Source organism: Thalassophryne amazonica, chromosome 5 (genome assembly GCF_902500255.1).
Source record: "Thalassophryne amazonica chromosome 5, fThaAma1.1, whole genome shotgun sequence".
Lineage (NCBI taxonomy): Eukaryota > Metazoa > Chordata > Actinopteri > Batrachoidiformes > Batrachoididae > Thalassophryne > Thalassophryne amazonica.
Window position 1 is genome coordinate 85,447,094 of NC_047107.1, and position 17,938 is coordinate 85,465,031.

A 17,938-nucleotide genomic window follows, 5' to 3' on the forward strand; every position below is an offset into this window, starting at 1 on the left:
TTTGCTACATCTTAAAATTGTGCCAGAGCACATCTTAAGTTGCCTTAAAAACAAATAACTAAAATAAAGCAAAAAAACAAACAAACAAACAAAAACAAACAACAACAAAAAAAAAAAAAACAGATTTTAATTGGTATCCAGGATGGGGTAGCATGATCATTTTGCCACATCCACCACATCACTGAATTGCCTTGAGTTGTGGATGACAACCTTCCAGGCAGACAACAAGTCTATCTCCATTACTCAACAGGAATGTTCCATCTGCTGCAGCCAGGTGAAATGTGGGCGTTTATACTGAGGCACCTATGTGCTGGATCATGCCTAGAGAAAAATACCACATGAACAAATGTTGTAGCTGTCCTTCCCTCACAATGCATGCGATACTCCTCTTCAGAGTCTCTCTAGTTAATTGCTGGTTTGACAGAGTCACTCCAGCCATACCCTAGGATGCTCCAAAGAGACCTAGTACCAAAGACACCCAGGCATCGCCTTTGGTCACTGACTTGGATCCAAGTCTCAACCATACAATAAGACACACAGCAACTAAAGATGAATTGATTGAATCTTCCATACACAAATAAAAAGCAGACTTTACCTTTATGAACAAACAGCAGCTGGCCCTTGTCTATGTGAGCCTGGGTGAAGTTTAACACCTCCTTCATGGGGGCACTCTTCAGGGCTAGGTGTCCGTTGCTGGGTGTATTTACCATGAAGTGAAGCTCTTCTGGTGTTGTATCCAGGTCCTGTACCCTCAGATCCTCTGGTGTAACCTCAGTCACTGAGGCCACCCACACCTGGATACAAGACAGAGATGGACACAAGTGTTGCATCTAATCTAAATATAAACAACACAACCAAGCCAAGAGACAAAAATAAATAAATGCTAAATGATCTGCATTTCTATAGTGCTTTTTCATCTGAAGCAGATACTCAAAGCACTTTACAATGATGCCTCACATTCACTTATTCATGCACACACTCACACTGATGTCAGTGCGATCCCATGCATGGCAGCTCAACCGCACTCCAGGAGCAGTTTGGGGGTTAGGGACCGTGCCCAAGGACCCTTCGTGATTATCTTGTCTGACAGGGATTTACTGTACTGACAGTATAACGTGCTATATTTTGTGCATATTAATTTGGGGTGCTCGTCTAACGTCTTCTTATAAATAAGGATTTCAGACAATAAAACAACTTAATAAAAAGCAAAACAAATCATCATTTTCACACTGTACAGAAAAAGACAAGGGACCTCCCCCGAATGGAAACCTGAATGCTGGTTAGACAGGGACAATATTCTGCAGGGCAATAACCATACCATATGGATGCAGAACAATTGGCCAGCATTTCGACTTTTTGGATTATAACGCAAGACCCCACAGGGCTCACATAATCCATGAGTTCATGGAGCAACAAAGAAGGGTAACACAGATGCATATCCTGCCAAAAGACCAGACTGCAACCCAATTTAGCATTTGTGGGACATGCTTGGAAGAAAAGTTGTCAACTGAGGCCCTCCCCTAGAAAGCCTGTAACAACTGTGATAAGAAATGCTGGAAAAGTGGAACAACACTGGCTGAGGACTCGCTCAGCCTTGTACTGGATATGCTACAATGAATAGCATCTGTTAGCAAGGGGTGCTCCAACATGCTACTGAAATATTTGCACAATTACGGGTGAATGTTAACTTGATTATTGTAGTGCTCGCAGCACGCATACACTTTCATTGGCGGCGGCGGTGGGGGTGTAGTTGATCCATGATCCATACAGACTGTCCCCCATGGTTCAGCCCAAAGTGGCAGGGTCCAAGGTGCAAGCTGGGACAGCATACACAGGCACAATCAAGTAACTGAGTTATTGTACATGACCATCTTTGTCAAATACAGACTGGAAGGTGGTTGAGACCAGCAGAGCTTAAGTGCTGTGGGACTTTAAGTTCCACACAGATAAACAGGTGTTGGCCACCTAACCACACATAGGGGAAGTTGACAGGAGCACAAGAGAGCAGTTGTGTAGATGTGGCAATTTTAAGTAATAGCAGCAACAACAAAAACCAGAACATGAGAAAAATCAAGAAGTAACAGGAGCCCATCCATCAGGGTGCACCGACTTCTTCCTACTTCTGAGGACATGCAGGTTATTTGAATACATGCAGGGGCGTAGGTTTGCATATGGACCATAGGGACAAGTCACAACCAATATTTTGGGATGGCAAAATAGTCCCTCCCAATATTTAGAATTTTTTTTATATAACAAAATCATTCACTATTTTTTTGCGAACTCGATACTATAATTTTAGTCGTCACGTTTTGTGTTTTCGACGTGCCAGAGTGACAGGGTTACCCATGTTGCAATTTCATTAGCTCACGTTCTTCTCACATGGACGTAAACAAAGCGCATCTCGTGGCAGGCAGTGCTTAATTTGTAAAGTGGGAGGTCCCAGAGCGCAGAGGATGGGTGGCTCCGGTGCAGTGTTGCCAGATGTACGATAATTATCGTATTTGTACGATAGTTTTGCCCTCTGTACGATGTACGATCAATAAATGTACGATCAATAAAGGGAAAAATCCAATATGTACGATAATTTCAGTTGGTTGCCCAAACACGCATCTCTCTCTGACACCCAAGAATCATTTTGCAGGTGTTGCACTCAGGCGGCATCAAATTCTGGCTTTGGGCGACCGGGACAGTCATTTGAAAGCCCGCCGCCTCTCCATACAAAGTAATGAGTTCCCATCCAATCTTTACCGTGACAGGAAGATTCCCCAACCAACAACCAACAAGAGCAAAGCGATATACAAGAAGAATAAAAAAAAGTTAAAGTTCCTTATGGAGGTGTCAACATTTTTTTCTGTGTTCAACAAAATCTGCACAAGTGGCCATGGCATCGGATGACAACAGCGACCTCGAGGTTGAATTCGACTCTTTCTAGTCTGGTAATTAACACGTTTGTGTCCCTTCACAGAAAAAAAAATCTTTCTAGTCTGGTAGTGCATTTGCGTTCTTTTTGTGCCATAGTTTCCCCATTACTATAATTACTGTTTAAAAATGTGACATAAAATTCTTTGTAAATTAAAAAAAAAAACGCTAAAATAGCTACGTTGTATGCGTTTTGTTTGTGTACGATAATTTCTCCCAAAATACGATAATTTTGAGGTTTTGGTACGATAGTTTCATATTTCATATCTGGCAACACTGCTCCGGCGCAGAAAAACAAGAAGGGCGGGGGGGGAGGGGTTGCGAACAATGCTGTGCGCCACACTTAAAATAAACTGCACACCCACACAAACACGCACGCACACCTTCACAAATGACACTAACACCCTGCCTTTTCCTCAAAAATTACTACATTTATGTTTGCTGTCTGTACTTTTCTGTCACTTTTGCGCTCTTTTTCATACTTTTCCCTCGTTTCAAAAGTCACCGAACGCACTTTACCGTAATATATGCAACATATAGCATACTGTTGGAAAGCACGGGTTCTTGGCTTGCTGTCAGTGTTGAAATTTTTCAGCGTGAGGGCTTACATGAGAACTTACGGTAATGAGAATCAGCAGCGCACTAGTGTGAAACGTCAGTGTTTTTCCTCTGCGTTATGACATCACAGGCTTACGTTTACCATAATACACCCTATATATCATTGTAAAGCCCTTTTTTTTGTTGGCAAATTAGGTTGCCAGATACCTACAACTGCATTATTGATGAAGAGAATAGTTATATATCTTGGTTGCAAAAACTTTTTTTTTTTTTTTGTTAGCTCCACAAGTATTTTTTTTGTTGTCTTGTTCTCTCAGGTGTAGGCCTATAGAATAGATTCGTGATTTTGGGTTTGTTATTTAAGCTATTTCTTTGTCTGCCTACACACTTAATGTAAATAAAGTGTTAAATTATTCAGCATTATGTCGTCATATGTTATGTATTATGCTGTACTTGTGCGTCTAATGGTATGAGTGGGTTAGGGGGTGGTGGTGGTGGTGGGCAGGGGGGTGGTATTGTCCCTACCAAAGCCGAGACCAAACCTACGCCCTTGAATACATGCAATCTTTTTCTCATGCGCCATGCTGGTCTTATGTGTGTCTAATTGTCTAATAGATTGTCTAATAGATTACAATTTGTTCATGTAAATGGGGAATCTTCTTCACAGACTAAAGTTAATTATGGAGTTCCACAAGGTTCTGTGCTAGGACCAATTTTATTCACTTTATACATGCTTCCCTTAGGTAGTATTATTAGACAGCATTGCTTAAATTTTCATTGTTACGCAGATGATACCCAGCTTTATCTATCCATGAAGCCAGAGGACACACACCAATTAGCTAAACTGCAGGATTGTCTTATAGACATAAAGACATGGATGACCTCTAATTTCCTGCTTTTAAACTCAGATAAAACTGAAGTTATTGTACTTGGCCCCACAAATCTTAGAAACATGGTGTCTAACCAGATCCTTACTCTGGATGGCATTACCCTGACCTCTAGTAATACTGTGAGAAATCTTGGAGTCATTTTTGATCAGGATATGTCATTCAAAGCGCATATTAAACAAATATGTAGGACTGCTTTTTTGCATTTACGCAATATCTCTAAAATCAGAAAGGTCTTGTCTCAGAGTGATGCTGAAAAACTAATTCATGCATTTATTTCCTCTAGGCTGGACTATTGTAATTCATTATTATCAGGTTGTCCTAAAAGTTCCCTAAAAAGTCTTCAGTTAATTCAAAATGCTGCAGCTAGAGTACTGACGGGGACTAGAAGGAGACAGCATATCTCACCCATATTGGCCTCTCTTCATTGGCTTCCTGTTAATTCTAGCCCAAACTGCCCAACTGGATCCCAGCCTGTGGTCTTTCTCAGCTGTCGCTGGAACTATCCCAACAAACACAATGTTCAAATGCAATGTACCCATGAAGGTCTGCCGTACATCCTGCTCCTTCATTCTCATCGTTTTACACAATATAATTGAAATAGCAAAAATAAAATAAAAAAAATCTCTGACTAAATGGAAAAATGTCCCACCAAGCACTCCTCGTGTCTCATTCAACAGCAAAATTCAAATGAAGGACATCCCGGAGCTAAATATAGCTGTGCAGACTGTAAACACAGTTGGATGTACTGAAGAGCTGATGAGACTCCGCTGAGGCCCGGCTTCCACGAGTGCCTCAAGCATCATGACAGTGTAACGTCTCTACTCATCAACACTCAAAACTCAAAACTACTGAAGCATCCAGACACTTGACAACAAAAGATGAGCTTCTACACTCCAGTGGAGCTATTGCATAACATGAATGCCACTTTCTCTTACACAAGTTATAGTGTATTATAACCATTTAGACAAATCGATTCAGAAACATGAATTTCACTCACCAGGTTATAGAGACTGTATATTCTTCTGATTTTGGTGGCTACAGCTCATGTATAATGTTCTTGAGGTTGTTGAAGTTATCCTATAAAAACTCACAGGCCACAATGTCACAGTCTAAGTTTGGCTTTCATTTATTTTAAGGAGGTCTATTTAATACATTTAATTGAATTTAATAAATGCTCTAAGGAGCCCAGTAATGAATCATGAGAGCTCTTTCGCTTTTAAAGTGTTTTCAACAGGCTATACAGGATTTTGAATAAGAAATGTGGTCACACATTTGCACACATCAGCTGTCACCACGTTCACACTGCTGCTCTCAAAGTGGATTAATGTTAATTTGAGAAGTGACAGGGAGCACAGAATTAGACACGAAGGGTCAGGGAAGTGGAAATAAAATAATTAACCGGCACTTCATCATAACATCATTGGCTCATGTTTGATTTAGTCCAGATGGTGCTAAAATTCTTTCAAAATAAATTTAGTCTCAGGTGTGAGTAACAGTGAGCTGCCGGCCTGTGACTTTATGACTCATAGCTCTGACTAACTAAGGCAAAGCCTTGGACTGAACATCAACATATGTTGATGTAAATATATTGTGCTGATTGTATTGTGATACACCATAGTTCAAAATTGCTTGGGTGTATGAAGGTCTTGAGATGAACATGACTGACATGATTTGTTAATGATAAACTATTGTAGGGATTAATGGTACATACATATGGGTTTATTCAAGGTATTCATGAAAATATCATTGCTAAGTAGAATATCAAGAACAGAAACTTCTGTATTCTCGAGATTGATAGATTTATTGAATGATATATGTAACTTACAACAGCAGTAAATAATATGTTTATGTCGCCAACATTAATGCGCCAAGCTCCTCACCATGTCATTTAGGTCTTTCAGACTTTTTTTTTTTTTTTTTTTAGTAAAATGGTTCTGGGGAGCATTAGCATGGCTAAAACCCTGCAGCTTCTGGTGTAACACATACACAGTGTGGTGAAGTCACATACAGTGGTCCCTCGTTTATCGCGGGAGTTACGTTCTAAAAATAACCTGCAATAAGCGAAATCCGTGAAGTAGTCAGCGCTATTTTTTGCAATTATTATAGATGTTTTAAGGCTGTAAAACCCCTCACTACACACTTTATACACTTTTCTCAAACAGGCATTAACATTTTCTCATTTTTCTCTCTTGTGTAAACATTCTCTTTTTTCTTCTGGGCGAGAAGATTATAAACCGACACACGCAGAACACAATGCGCGTGCTCTCCCTTCGCTCACTGCCTCTGGAGGTACGGATGCGGGACCCGCAAAGAATCCGAGTCCTCTCTCGGTGGCCACGGAGCTCTGCGGCTGCGGTCAACATACGCATCAAAAACAGCGAGCGTAGTCTCTGGACCCGTTGCCAGATTTGGCGCTGCTCCGCACAGCAGACAGGAGGGCGGTGTGAGTGGCCTGCTGCAGCGTTTACCGAGCCCGCAGACTCAGTAAGTGCTTCAGAGGCAGTGAGAGAAATCGTGGTGATGTCGACCGGTGCCACGACCTGCCGCCTGATAAGGACGCAGAACACAATGCGCTGTAAAAAAAAAAAAAAAAAAGCATGCAAAATTGCACAAAAAAAAAATCTGCGAAACTGTGAGGCCGCGAAAGGTGAACCACGTTATAGCGAGGGACTACTATACACCAAGATCGGCCTGATAAACAAGGCTGTGAGTCACATGACTCACCCACATCAAAGGAAAGATGCATGCATTAAATTTAAGCAATCCACTTCAACTTGTCAGACATGGCGGGATGCTACCTGCTCAAATGGCTGCAGCAGCCTGCCAGGAAGCGTATTAAGTGTCGAACCATTTGTGTAGAATTTCTTTGAATGTTGGAACCAAATTCTGTTTGTTTGCATTTTCATAACTATAACATTTTGCTTACTCTTCTAATTCTGATGTATTTTCCATGCACACATTTGATACAATTTCACTGCATAGACAGATATAAAATGTAAACGGTGACAGGGTATATCTTGGAGCCAATGAAGCCACTGGAGGTTTGGCTAAAGCCATTTTTGACCAAATGAACAGTGTCTACCATAACACACACACACACACACACACACACACACACACACACACACACACACACACACCTGAAATAACAGGGAAAACTGCATTTATTTTTTTTTTTGCTCCTGTTCTAAATTTCATATTGCATGTGACGTCACTGTCCCTGAGGTGCACAGAGTAATTCATAAAAATACAAACCATGGAACAGCACTGAAAAGACCTTGTTTCAGACAATAAAAAGATCATAAATATTGTGTGCATTTTTCAAGAACCATAATCTCTCAAAATCTAATGACCAGAAGAATCTGAAGTACAGTGACAGAGAGCCACCTTGTGGTCAATAAAAAAAAAAAAAACTAAAAAAGTAATTTTTGAAACACATCTCTGACTGCTTTTAAATCAACGTGACAGCAAGTGATCAATGACCAGCACTGGAAAAAACAATAATAATCAGAATAAGCAGAATAATGTAATGCGACTTGTAATTATTCTCATTAGTAGTATGATGATCATTATTATTAATAATTTATTTATATAAGACAGGTTTTCAAAGTGTGTTAGAGTGAGCCCCCCTCAGAGAACAATGAATAGCTGCCCCCCCCCACCATGACACACATACACACAACTTCAACATCTTTGTGTGTTTTTTTTTTCTGTTAGATGTTAAACACATTTTAAATGTTTTTAAGGAACTGTCTATGCAATTACATTTTACAGCCTTTGTAAACATTTTAAACATATTTTTAAAGAACTTTATTCTTTCACACATTTTACACCTTTTTCAAAACATTTCAAATGTTTTTTTTAACTTTCTATTCTTCTATTTTACCTTTCGTCACATTTTAACATTTAAACATCTGAGTGTTTTTAAACATCTTTGACATAACTAACACGTTTTAACATAAATAATATTAATTAAACTTTTTTACATATTTAGTCTCTCATCTAGTCTCACCTCTTGTTTAGTGTGATCAATGAGTCTGGATCTTTGACGCGCACAGGCAGCTGATGCGAGGATGCACTGTGATGAGGAGCAAACCAAGATTGTCCTCTCTCTTCTTTTTTTTTGGTTGCCCCAAACTGTCTTCTCACTGGTAGATTTACACACTAAATATGTATCCATTTTGCTCCTGGCGTGTTAGTTAATGTTTTCATTGTCCTTTTCCCCCCTTTTTCTTTTGTTGGGTAACAATGTTTAGAGTTATTTTTTGCACCCCCACCCCTCGAAGAACTCTGGCGCACACAGTTTCAAAACCACTGATATAAAACTTACAAAATAAAATCACATTCTGATTATAAAAAGGTGTCTTGTTCATTTTTGTATAAAATGATTCAACTCTGTCTAAATGTCTGACGTCTGTAACCAATTCAGTTCACAAAACAGTAGCACGGAAAGCAACAGCTCTACAGGCTACTGTGGGAACACAAAGTAAGCCTGTATTCTGAGACCGCAGGACAAGAAACAGGGTAACGCTTATTAAGGGTTGTGAGCTAAGCAGGTGCACATTCACTCCTTTATGTAATCAACAGAGCCTTAAAATCTGCTCTTACAAAACAAAGGGAGCCCAGTACAGGGCTGACGTGTTAAAATCTCACAGTTCTACTGCAGTTGAAACTCTATTGTGAGTCATCTGAAGACAAACTGTACATTATAGTTGGCAAAGCTGGAAGACAAAAGAGCACAAATCAGTGTTTCAGAATCAGCCACAGACAGGACAGGGATAAATGCGAAAAGAAATAGAAGGATTTGTTAGGTCTCTAAGATGCAGGTCAAAAGACAAAGGAGGACTAAAAATCACACCACGATTCTGACTATTCCTATAAACATTCCACTATTTTTTATTTTATTTTTTTTTTTTTTGCTGGTCATTACTGAGCATTTGAAGAGGCTGCAAAGACAATAGAGACCTATACTTCAGTACTTCAGACTCTGTGTCCAGCTGGACCACATCCGACCAACGAACCTGACAGGAGCACAACTCGGTACATCGGCAGTCGATATAAGACACACACCTTAAACATCATGTCAGACAAAGTGCTTTGCAGAGACAGGTAGTCAAGATGGTGCAAATATTTATTAATCTGGTGAGTAAATAGCAAAAAGACATCATGCAACAGATATGGCATCAATGTTTGCTATTTCTAGACTGTGCCATCACACCACTCAACAAAATGAAGTGCTGGACAGAAGCACATGGCACATATTTGCAGCAACATATGTCTGCGTGATGCCTGGGGTTATTTCCATTTGATTTCATATCTAATCTCTATATTTATAAGAAGCCCTAGAAATATTTTCCACGTAGACCACAAACCAGATTATGTAAAATAGCATCACAGTTCACTGAAGCAGCTTTGGTTTAAAAGGGCAAAATCAATTCATATCTATGTTTCACAATTAAATATGGTTGTTTCATGTTAAACATAGTCACAGTGTCTCCAATGCATTACTGGGCATGCAGAAAATACCCTGCTCTCAGAAAGATTTAGGGCACTTTTTCCACTGGAAGAGTCACTGTACAGCAGTGGGCACAGTTCCGATAATCCGATAACCAATAATTATCGAAGATAATTGTTGTGAAAGTGTAGTGACATGGACCCACAACAGGGGGCGCAAATGAACGGTCAATAGATGAGCCAAAAGGTAACAATTTAATGTTGTGAAACGTGCACAACGAACATACAGACAATCTCAGAATATAATTACAGTCAAATTACAAAGGTGACGTGTGGGCAGGCTCGAGGATAGAAGACGTCTGTCCTGAGAAGAGCCGGACCCACACGATTTCCGCCCCCACAGAACCTGGTGAATACTGGAGCCGCCAAGTCCCGAATTCCCAGGTGATCACCGTCCCCGACTGTCGGATCTGGTACTGCTGGCGAAGAACAAAGACAGTCAAGTGTGGGTGTGTGTACACCCAGTAACAACAGCGGTGGGAATGCCACCTCCACCTCTCACTCAATATGTTGCAGAGTACCGCAGTGATTCCTCAGGGAAAAAGAGTGCCGTCCTGCACTCACTCAGCCTCCACAGAAAAAGGAACCGGTACTCCTGCAAACACTCACAATATACAGATATATTGCAAAAGACACAAACGGCTGAGGATATTACCTCCAATGAAGTATGATATCTCGGCGATGAGGTGGAGATGACGTCTGGTCTTTATGGAGTGCGATGATGAAGAATGTGTGACAGCTGTCAGGAATTAATGAGTGACAGCTGTCACTCCCGGCTGTGTCCGTGGCGGCAGCGCCCTCTCGTGCCTGAAGCCCGCACTTCAGGCAGGGCGCCCTTTGGTGGTGGGCCAGCAGTACATCCTCTTCTGGCGGCCCACACAACAATAATGTTTTCATTATTGGATTATCTTTTCAGATAACTTTAAAAACCATTATTGGACTAATTATCTTCCAATAAAGTTTGTCCGATAATTTTAGACTGTTAACGTGGTAAACAAAGATGAACAGCTACAAACTCTTATAAAATTTGAAACCAGTTGAACACCTACCTGTTAAATGTTTTGTAGCAAATGTGCAGTTCTACCCTCTGCAAAAAGAGGAGAGCTGCTTCTAGAAGAAACTGCTCTATCCTCTGAAGGCAAAGGAGAACTGGTCACACACACACACACACACACACACACACACACACACACACACACACACACACACACACACACACACACACACCACACACACACACCACACACACACACACACACACACACACACACACACACACACACACACACACCACACACACACACACCACACACACACCTCATTTCTTTTAACCCCACACTGATACGCTGGCAATAGCACCCAAGTCATCCAGAGGCATACATTTTTAACTTATGGTTCAAATTTTAACCAAACTAATTTCAGACAAGTTATTTAAATTAACATCATGTCTGAAGTTTTATAAGTGAAAATAGCTGATATGTTTTAGTTTTAAAGTAATGCACTAATTTTTAAGGTTTTAGTGTGCACATGCTATGTGTAGGTGCATTATGGGTATAGGATAATCTCAGTACATTCACGACATGAAAAATGCATTTGAGACACTCTGTTCAGGCTCCACGGATGACAGCATTAAACTCTAGTGCCTAAAACTCTTGTGACTATATTCTCTGGGTTTATAGACGTTATTGTGTTTGCGTTTATTAAATTCCACGCATCGTAAACGTAGCAGAGTAGCAGCAGACAGATTATCTGGAATTTTGTTTTGGCAAGTTTTCACGGTCTCTACTGCCATCTACTGGCCAGCAGTGTTCATGGCAGTATTCAAACTGAAGCTGGGCTGATATTTTCAATCACTGTACTCGGTTCCAGCTGAAACTATACCACAGAACCGTACGGTGTAAAAGGTCAGAGCGCACGATTTATGTTCTCAAACACACTGTACGTTCAAAAACCACACGTCGGACTTGTGTTTCCAGAAGCAAAACGTAAACAGAAGCTTTTTTTCCAAACTTAATTTACAAAAACTCTCGATGGGAGACATCAAAGTTTAAAAAAACAAAACAAAAAACATTACAAGACAGGTCTGCTGTGTTTGCACAGGCACAGTGCGAGAGGTGGTCGCAAGATATTAAACGCAGCTTGTTACTCCATGTATACTAAACGATGCAGGACGCGCAATTAACCTGAAACTCGGTGCGATCCAAAAAATTCTGGCACTAATGAAAAATCAACTGAAAAGGGCCAAAACCTGCACAGTGTAAACCCAGCTTAAGTACTGAACGTCTGGCACCAGCGAGTAGATCATGGCAGTGTTCTATTTATTTTTGACACCGTTATATCAGATGGTTATCTAATTACAACTTGGCTTTTTCTTTTTGAAAATGCCTGTTTTTACAATAAAAAAGGAATATTTTACAAAAGCACACTTATCTGTAAACACCAACACAACGACCACACGTCACATTAAAGTGTTGGTTTACATAATGAATGACTCAACCAATCAGTGTTTAGCGGAGGCACATTTTACCCAGAATCCTTTGCGATCTGTCTGTTTGTTGCAAAACTTCAGAATTAGTGCATTATTCAACATTAAAAGATATGTTATATTTTAACTTTGTACAAATGACAGAATTGACATTAATGGAGTTATTCTACCAGTATTCATTTTATTTATACACCAAACCATAACTCAGCATTGCTTTATTTTCCAAGACCTCCGCCTGATGGCAGCCTTATGATTGAGTAGAGAGTTGAGCTTTATGGCTCCTCTCAGATTGCTTCTGTGCTGGAAGCCATGTAGTAAACAGGAGATTCCAGCAGGGGGCAAGATGTTCAAAGACAGACGTGCTGACTCATTGTTTGGGTCTGTTGTTGCTTTTGATGCTTCCAGAAGCAATCGTGGTGTTAAAACTCAAATCACGCTTTGTTAGTAGTTGCAAGTGTACCAGAGACAATAATGGAATTTATCGGTTATCTGTAACTTCCGATACATTTTTGGGTGGTTTATCATTTTATCTTTATCAAAGATAACTTTTCAGTTATCTGATTATCTGTTATCGAAGTTAATTTTTTGCTTATCTGTGGCCACCACTGCTGAACAGTAACCTAACCCTACTGGGACTGGTGCTAGTTACAGCTATGATTATGATGTGCATTTATACCAGCTACAGTGTTAACCAAACTATCTTGATGTGAGCTGTGTGGGGCATATTGTTTTGGAGTATGAAAACAGCTCTGCTCAATAAGTGAAAGTACTATGGCAATCACCAGTACCTCACTCTGTAACTTCTCCCGTAGTAGCACATCAAGGGATGTAACCAATCAGTTATCACCAGTGCATTAGGTGTGCCCCAAAGACCCTGTCAGGTCTTATACTCCTACATGTCAAATATAAACCAGAAAAGTACCAAACAAATATGATAATCAAGTCAAGACTGGGAGCACGCATAGGTGCCGTATCCACCATACCACGGGACCGCCCCGGGTGCTGGATGGCAACCACCCAGCCAGATATCTGATCCATCCCCACATCTCAAAAGTAACCAGCTTTGTGCTGCAGCCCTGAGAAACATAGGGATTCCTCTCGGCCTGCACCAGCCTCTGGGACCCACAATCTATGTGGTGGATCAAACTCAGAGAAATGTGCCATATGGAAAAATTTCATAGTTGATGCTCCTTCACAATGCAAGTGATATGTCTCATCTGATTCTCACTAAGTAACCACTTGTTTGACACAAAGTGATACCAGCAGTACTCAAGGGCCCTCCAAAGAGACTTAATACCAAAGACATCTACTTATTACCTGATGCTACTAGTAGTAGTTAGCATCCAGGTCTTACTAACATACCTTAAAGATTTGGATCTTTGTTCTCCTGCTAAGATATCTGCATCACCAAACACCTCTGTCCAGTGAACCTCATAACTCCATAAGCTCTTAAGCAGGTGTCTCTAGGATGTCAACGGAAGAGGTAAGTGAATGTCTCTGAAAGTTGAACACTTTCACCACATACAGATACACTTCTGATGGCTGAGTCCACAAAGTCATTGAAAGGCTGGATCTTGGTCTTGATCCGGGACAATCAAATGCAGGTCATGAGGGATGAGAAAAGCACACAGACTTTTGTGACATATCGAATCAAATAAAATATGCTTTATTGTCCCCTCAGGGAAATTCTTCTTGGGCAGCATAAAGCCTGCCTTAAAACAGCCTAAAAGATAATACCATCCCCTATAAAATTTGAAACCCTACAAAAATAATTACATTAAAACCAGTATACAAATAAGTGCAAAGACGCTAAAGCGCCAAATAGGGAGATCCTGTCTAGCTGTGTCTTTTTCCTAATTAAAGCCTGCCTCACAATTCACTGCTGTATTTTTTTTTTGGGGGGGGGGGGGGGGGGGGGGGCTGGAAAATCAGCACTGTCAGCAACAATTTGAGAGCCCTATGACATCATGATAAACAATTCTGGAGCTAACAAATGAAATGTTTCATATATTCATGGAAAACATTCAAGTGCACTGATTCAGTGAGTTGAAATGAAAAGAAAACACTAACTACAACCCCTGGCAAAAATTATGGAATCACCGGCCTCGGAGGATGTTCATTCAGTTGTTTAATTTTGTAGAAAAAAAGCAGATCACAGACATGACACAAAACTAAAGTCATTTCAAATGGCAACTTTCTGGCTTTAAGAAACACTATAAGAAATCAAGAAAAAAAATTGTGGCAGTCAGTAATGGTTAATTTTTTAGACCAAGCAGAGGGAAAAAAATATGGACTCACTCAATTCTGAGGAATAAATTATGGAATCACCCTGTAAATTTTCATCCCCAAAACTAACACCTGCATCAAATCAGATCTGCTCATTAGTCTGCATCTAAAAAGGAGTGATCACACCTTGGAGAGCTGTTGCACCAAGTGGACTGACATGAATCATGGCTCCAACACGAGAGATGTCAATTGAAACAAAGGAGAGGATTATCAAACTCTTAAAAGAGGGTAAATCATCACGCAATGTTGCAAAAGATGTTGGTTGTTCACAGTCAGCTGTGTCTAAACTCTGGACCAAATATAAACATGGTAAGGTTGTTAAAGGCAAACATACTGGTAGACCAAGGAAGACATCAAAGCGTCAAGACAGAAAACTTAAAGCAATATGTCTCAAAAATCAAAAATGCACAACAAAACAAATGAGGAACGAATGGGAGGAAACTGGAGTCAACGTCTGTGACCGAACTGTAAGAAACCGCCTAAAGGAAATGGGATTTACATACAGAAAAGCTAAACGAAAGCCATCATTAACACCTAAACAGAAAAAAACAAAGTTACAATGGGCTAAGGAAAAGCAATCATGAACTGTGGATGACTGGATGAAAGTCATATTCAGTGATGAATCTCGAATCTGCATTGGGCAAGGTGATGATGCTGGAACTTTTGTTTGGTGCCGTTCCAATGACATTTATAAAGAGAAGAGAACATGTAAATTTCCACAGTCATTGATGATATGGGGCTGCATGTCAGGTAAAGGCACTGGGGAGATGGCTGTCATTACATCATCAATAAATGCACAAGTTTACGTTGATGTTTTGGACACTTTTCTTATCCCATCAATTAAAAGGATGTTTGGGGATGATGAAATCATTTTTCAAGATGATAATGCATCTTGCCATAGAGCAAAAACTGTGAAAACATTCCTTGCAAAAAGACACATAGGGTCAATGTCATGGCCTGCAAATAGTCCGGATCTTAATCCAACTGAAAATCTTTGGTGGAAGTTGAAGAAAATGGTCCATGACAAGGCTCCAACCTGCAAAGCTGATTTGGCAACAGCAATCAGAGAAAGTTGGAGCCAGATTGATGAAGAGTACTGTTTGTCACTCATTAAGTCCATGCCTCAGAGACTGCAAGCTGTTATAAAAGCCAGAGGTGGTGCAACAAAATACTAGTGATGTATTGGAGCGTTCTTTTGTTTTTCATGATTCCATAATTTTTTCCTCAGAATTGAGTGAGTCCATATTTTTTCCCTCTGCTTGGTCTAAAAAAGTAACCGTTACTGACTGCCACAATTTTTTTTCCTGATTTCTTAGTGTTTCTTAAAGCCAGAAAGTTGCCATTTGAAATGACTTTAGTTTTGTGTCATGTCTGTGATCTGCTTTTTTCTACAAAATTAAACAACTGAATGAACATCCTCCGAGGCCGGTGATTCCATAATTTTTTTCCAGGGGTTGTAAATATTTTACAAGCATGTAAGAAAAGTAAAGGGTGCACCATAAGCACCGATGCTTACAGAAGCTTCCTGACAAACTTGCTGGACATCAGCTGAAGAGGAACTCATTTTGCGCTTTATAAGCAGTGGTGCTGGCAGCAGTGAAGAATCGTAACACAGCAACACAGAAGTACATCTCACTCTCCACCCCTATGTGTGGAGTGCTGGAGCGCAGCGTGAATATATAAGTGCGGCCAGACCGAGAGGACCGCCAGATCAGTCAGAGGGGGTACTGATCAAAGCGCCAGTCACGGTCTGATCGCGACCAGTGTTTTAAAAGTTTACAGTCACAGCGCTTCATTCATTCACTGCAGTGTTTACCACAGTCATCAGCATTCTGGTTGTGATGAAAATGATCCACAAAGACAGAATAAAATAAATAAAATAAAATAAAGTTAAATTACTCCGTTTCAGACCTGCACTACACCGTGCAGTACCGACCCGAACCACTCGGTGGAAACGTAGCTGTTGGCATACACTGGCTAATCGTCGAGGTGTGACAGCTGCATTAATTTATTAGACGTATGCTAATGTATGTCAGCGTCTTTAATATGGTCGACATACGCAGGCTTAATCATCAAGGTGTGAACGTCAATATATCTGTAATATCATGCTTATTATGGATGTAACAGCCCGTTCAGCCGCGTGCGCAGCTCAGCAGCTCTGACACGCTTTGACTCGTAGTGACACACAGTGTTTTCAGTTTGACTGCGCAATGTTCACGTCTGGTGCACATAATGACTGTGTGCCACTGGTTTTACACATTACTACATTCCCTTTGTGCACCCTGAATGGGATGCACCGGGGTGAAGTCCAGCTCATCCTGCCACAACCGGGACATGCCGGCAGGAGTTGACGTGCCTGTCCATGGCGAATTTCCCTCGAACGTGGTCAGACTGTTTTGAATGCTGTTTTGACACATAAAACTATTTAGAACGCAGTCAGAATGAGTCCATCTCGACTGCCATTCCATATATTTCCACTTCAAACACACCTTGAACGCACCTTGACAGTTGCGTGCATGTGCTCAACATTCAGGCTGCCTGACTGTTTGGAATCCACCTTGACACTTCCCCAATGTGTGTCAAAGTTCGGGCAGCATTCGGCCTCTAGTGTGACGGGGGCATTAACATGGGCTATGTAAAAAAGACCGAGACATGCTCCCCTCTTTTAAGATGGCAGAGTGGCAAAGAGCAGCTTCTTTCCATTTAAAGCAACAGGTATAGAAACAAATGATCTCTTACAGACCTGGGGCCTGTACTACGAAGCAGGGTTAACTTACTCAGATGTAACCCAGGGTCAACCTTTTAAACCGGGGTTGACAAAACTTGGTTCCCTCAAGTGGTGGTAAGCGGTACTACGACGCTGAATATGATGATTTGTTGAACCTGTGTTAACCTAAGTGGAGTATGTGCGCGTTCACATAAAAGGGGCGTTTTGCAGCACACGTCACCATTTTTCAATGATGACGCGGTCACCTTACTTTACCGAAGAAGAATGCACGATTATTATGCGGAGCTACGAGGAATTTAAATTAATGTTAAGGGGGAAATCGAACACATCGTCTGCCAATAAAGCAAGACAGGCTAGTTGGAAACGTATTGCTGATTGGGTAAATGCGTAATTGTTCTCCAAATCTGTTACAGATGATTAACCCGTGGAATGTCTGATATGTGTAGAAAAATGCCCCTGTTCCATTAATTACGCCCAGATGTAACACGATTCAGAGGTGAGCATAGGCCTACTAATAAATGTTAGGTTAATTTAATGTTTCCTAAATAGGCTACCTTG

The 17,938-nt window shown here is 40.7% G+C and overlaps 1 protein-coding gene across 1 annotated transcript in view; it reads right to left on the minus strand.

Annotated features, from left to right (window-relative positions):
• cspg4b (chondroitin sulfate proteoglycan 4b) overlaps positions 1 to 17,938 on the minus strand; it is a 72,402-nt gene that overhangs the window by 20,301 nt on the left and 34,163 nt on the right. Inside the window, 1 exon segment of the mRNA XM_034170764.1 lies at positions 596 to 794. Within this exon segment, the coding sequence (XP_034026655.1) occupies positions 596 to 794 (199 nt within the window).